The sequence below is a fragment of the Meleagris gallopavo genome, unplaced genomic scaffold (assembly GCF_000146605.3).
Source record: "Meleagris gallopavo isolate NT-WF06-2002-E0010 breed Aviagen turkey brand Nicholas breeding stock unplaced genomic scaffold, Turkey_5.1 ChrUn_random_7180001955349, whole genome shotgun sequence".
In the NCBI taxonomy this organism is placed as follows: Eukaryota; Metazoa; Chordata; class Aves; order Galliformes; family Phasianidae; genus Meleagris; species Meleagris gallopavo.
The window spans coordinates 108,082-108,883 of NW_011216153.1; the positions used below are offsets into that span (position 1 = coordinate 108,082).

The window sequence follows — 802 nt, forward strand, 5'->3', positions numbered from 1 at the left end:
GCCCTCCCCCAACAAGTACAGGTGCCCCACAACCCTGACCCCCTCCCACTCTGAAGTCACAGAATCACAGAACGGCCAGGGTTGGAAGGGACCTCGAGGATCACGAAGCTCCAACCCCCTGCCACACGCAGGGCCACCAACCTCCACATCTCACAGCAGCCCAGGCTGCCCAGGGCCCCATCCAACCTGGCCTTGAACACCTCCAGGGATGGATGGGGATCCACAGCCTCTCTGGGCAGCTGTTCCAGCACCTCACCACTCTCATAGCAAACAACTTCCCCCGATATCCAACCTAAATCTTCCCTCCCTAAGTCTCTCAACCTGAATCCATTTCTCCATCCTGCCTCACCCACTCCCCTCTAAGTGGGGAACCAATCGGAGGATTCCCTATAACCCCAAATCTCTCCATCTGAAGCCTTTTCTCCAGCCCCCTTTACTCCCCCTACTATTCCCACCCCCTTCTCCATAAACCCCCCCCCACCACACACACTCTTCTGCTGAACCCATTCCTCCTCCTCCCCTAATTGCAGCCACCCCACATCCCCACCGCCTTCCCTATACCCCACAACCCCCAAACCCGCTTTTTTACCCCATTTCTCCACCCCGGCCCCCCCATAACTCCCCAAACCCCCACCCCATCCCCCTCAAACCCCCACACGCCGGCTCTCACCACACGGTTCCACACGGCTCCCCACTTGCTCTGCACGTCGGGCGTGAGGCGGATGTACTGCGCCATCACCATGGCGTTGCCCTGCAGCTCCCACAGCCCCGCGCTGGCCGAACCCACTCCTGTGGGGCCCAC

The 802-nt window shown here is 60.5% G+C and overlaps 2 protein-coding genes across 3 annotated transcripts in view; one reads left to right on the plus strand and one right to left on the minus strand.

Annotated features, from left to right (window-relative positions):
- Positions 1 to 796, minus strand: part of LMAN2L (lectin, mannose binding 2 like) — a 6,814-nt gene extending 6,018 nt beyond the window's left edge. For both annotated transcript variants that reach the window (XM_019611751.1, XM_010728177.2), the window contains exon 1: positions 671 to 796. In XM_019611751.1, coding sequence (XP_019467296.1) covers positions 671 to 742 — 72 coding nt within the window. In that variant the 5' untranslated portion in view covers positions 743 to 796. The remainder of the gene's footprint in view (positions 1 to 670) is intronic.
- The window catches only part of CNNM4 (cyclin and CBS domain divalent metal cation transport mediator 4), a 7,479-nt gene continuing 7,417 nt past the window's right edge, over positions 741 to 802 (plus strand). The window contains exon 1 of the mRNA XM_010728171.2: positions 741 to 765. Within this exon, the coding sequence (XP_010726473.2) occupies positions 741 to 765 (25 nt within the window). The remainder of the gene's footprint in view (positions 766 to 802) is intronic.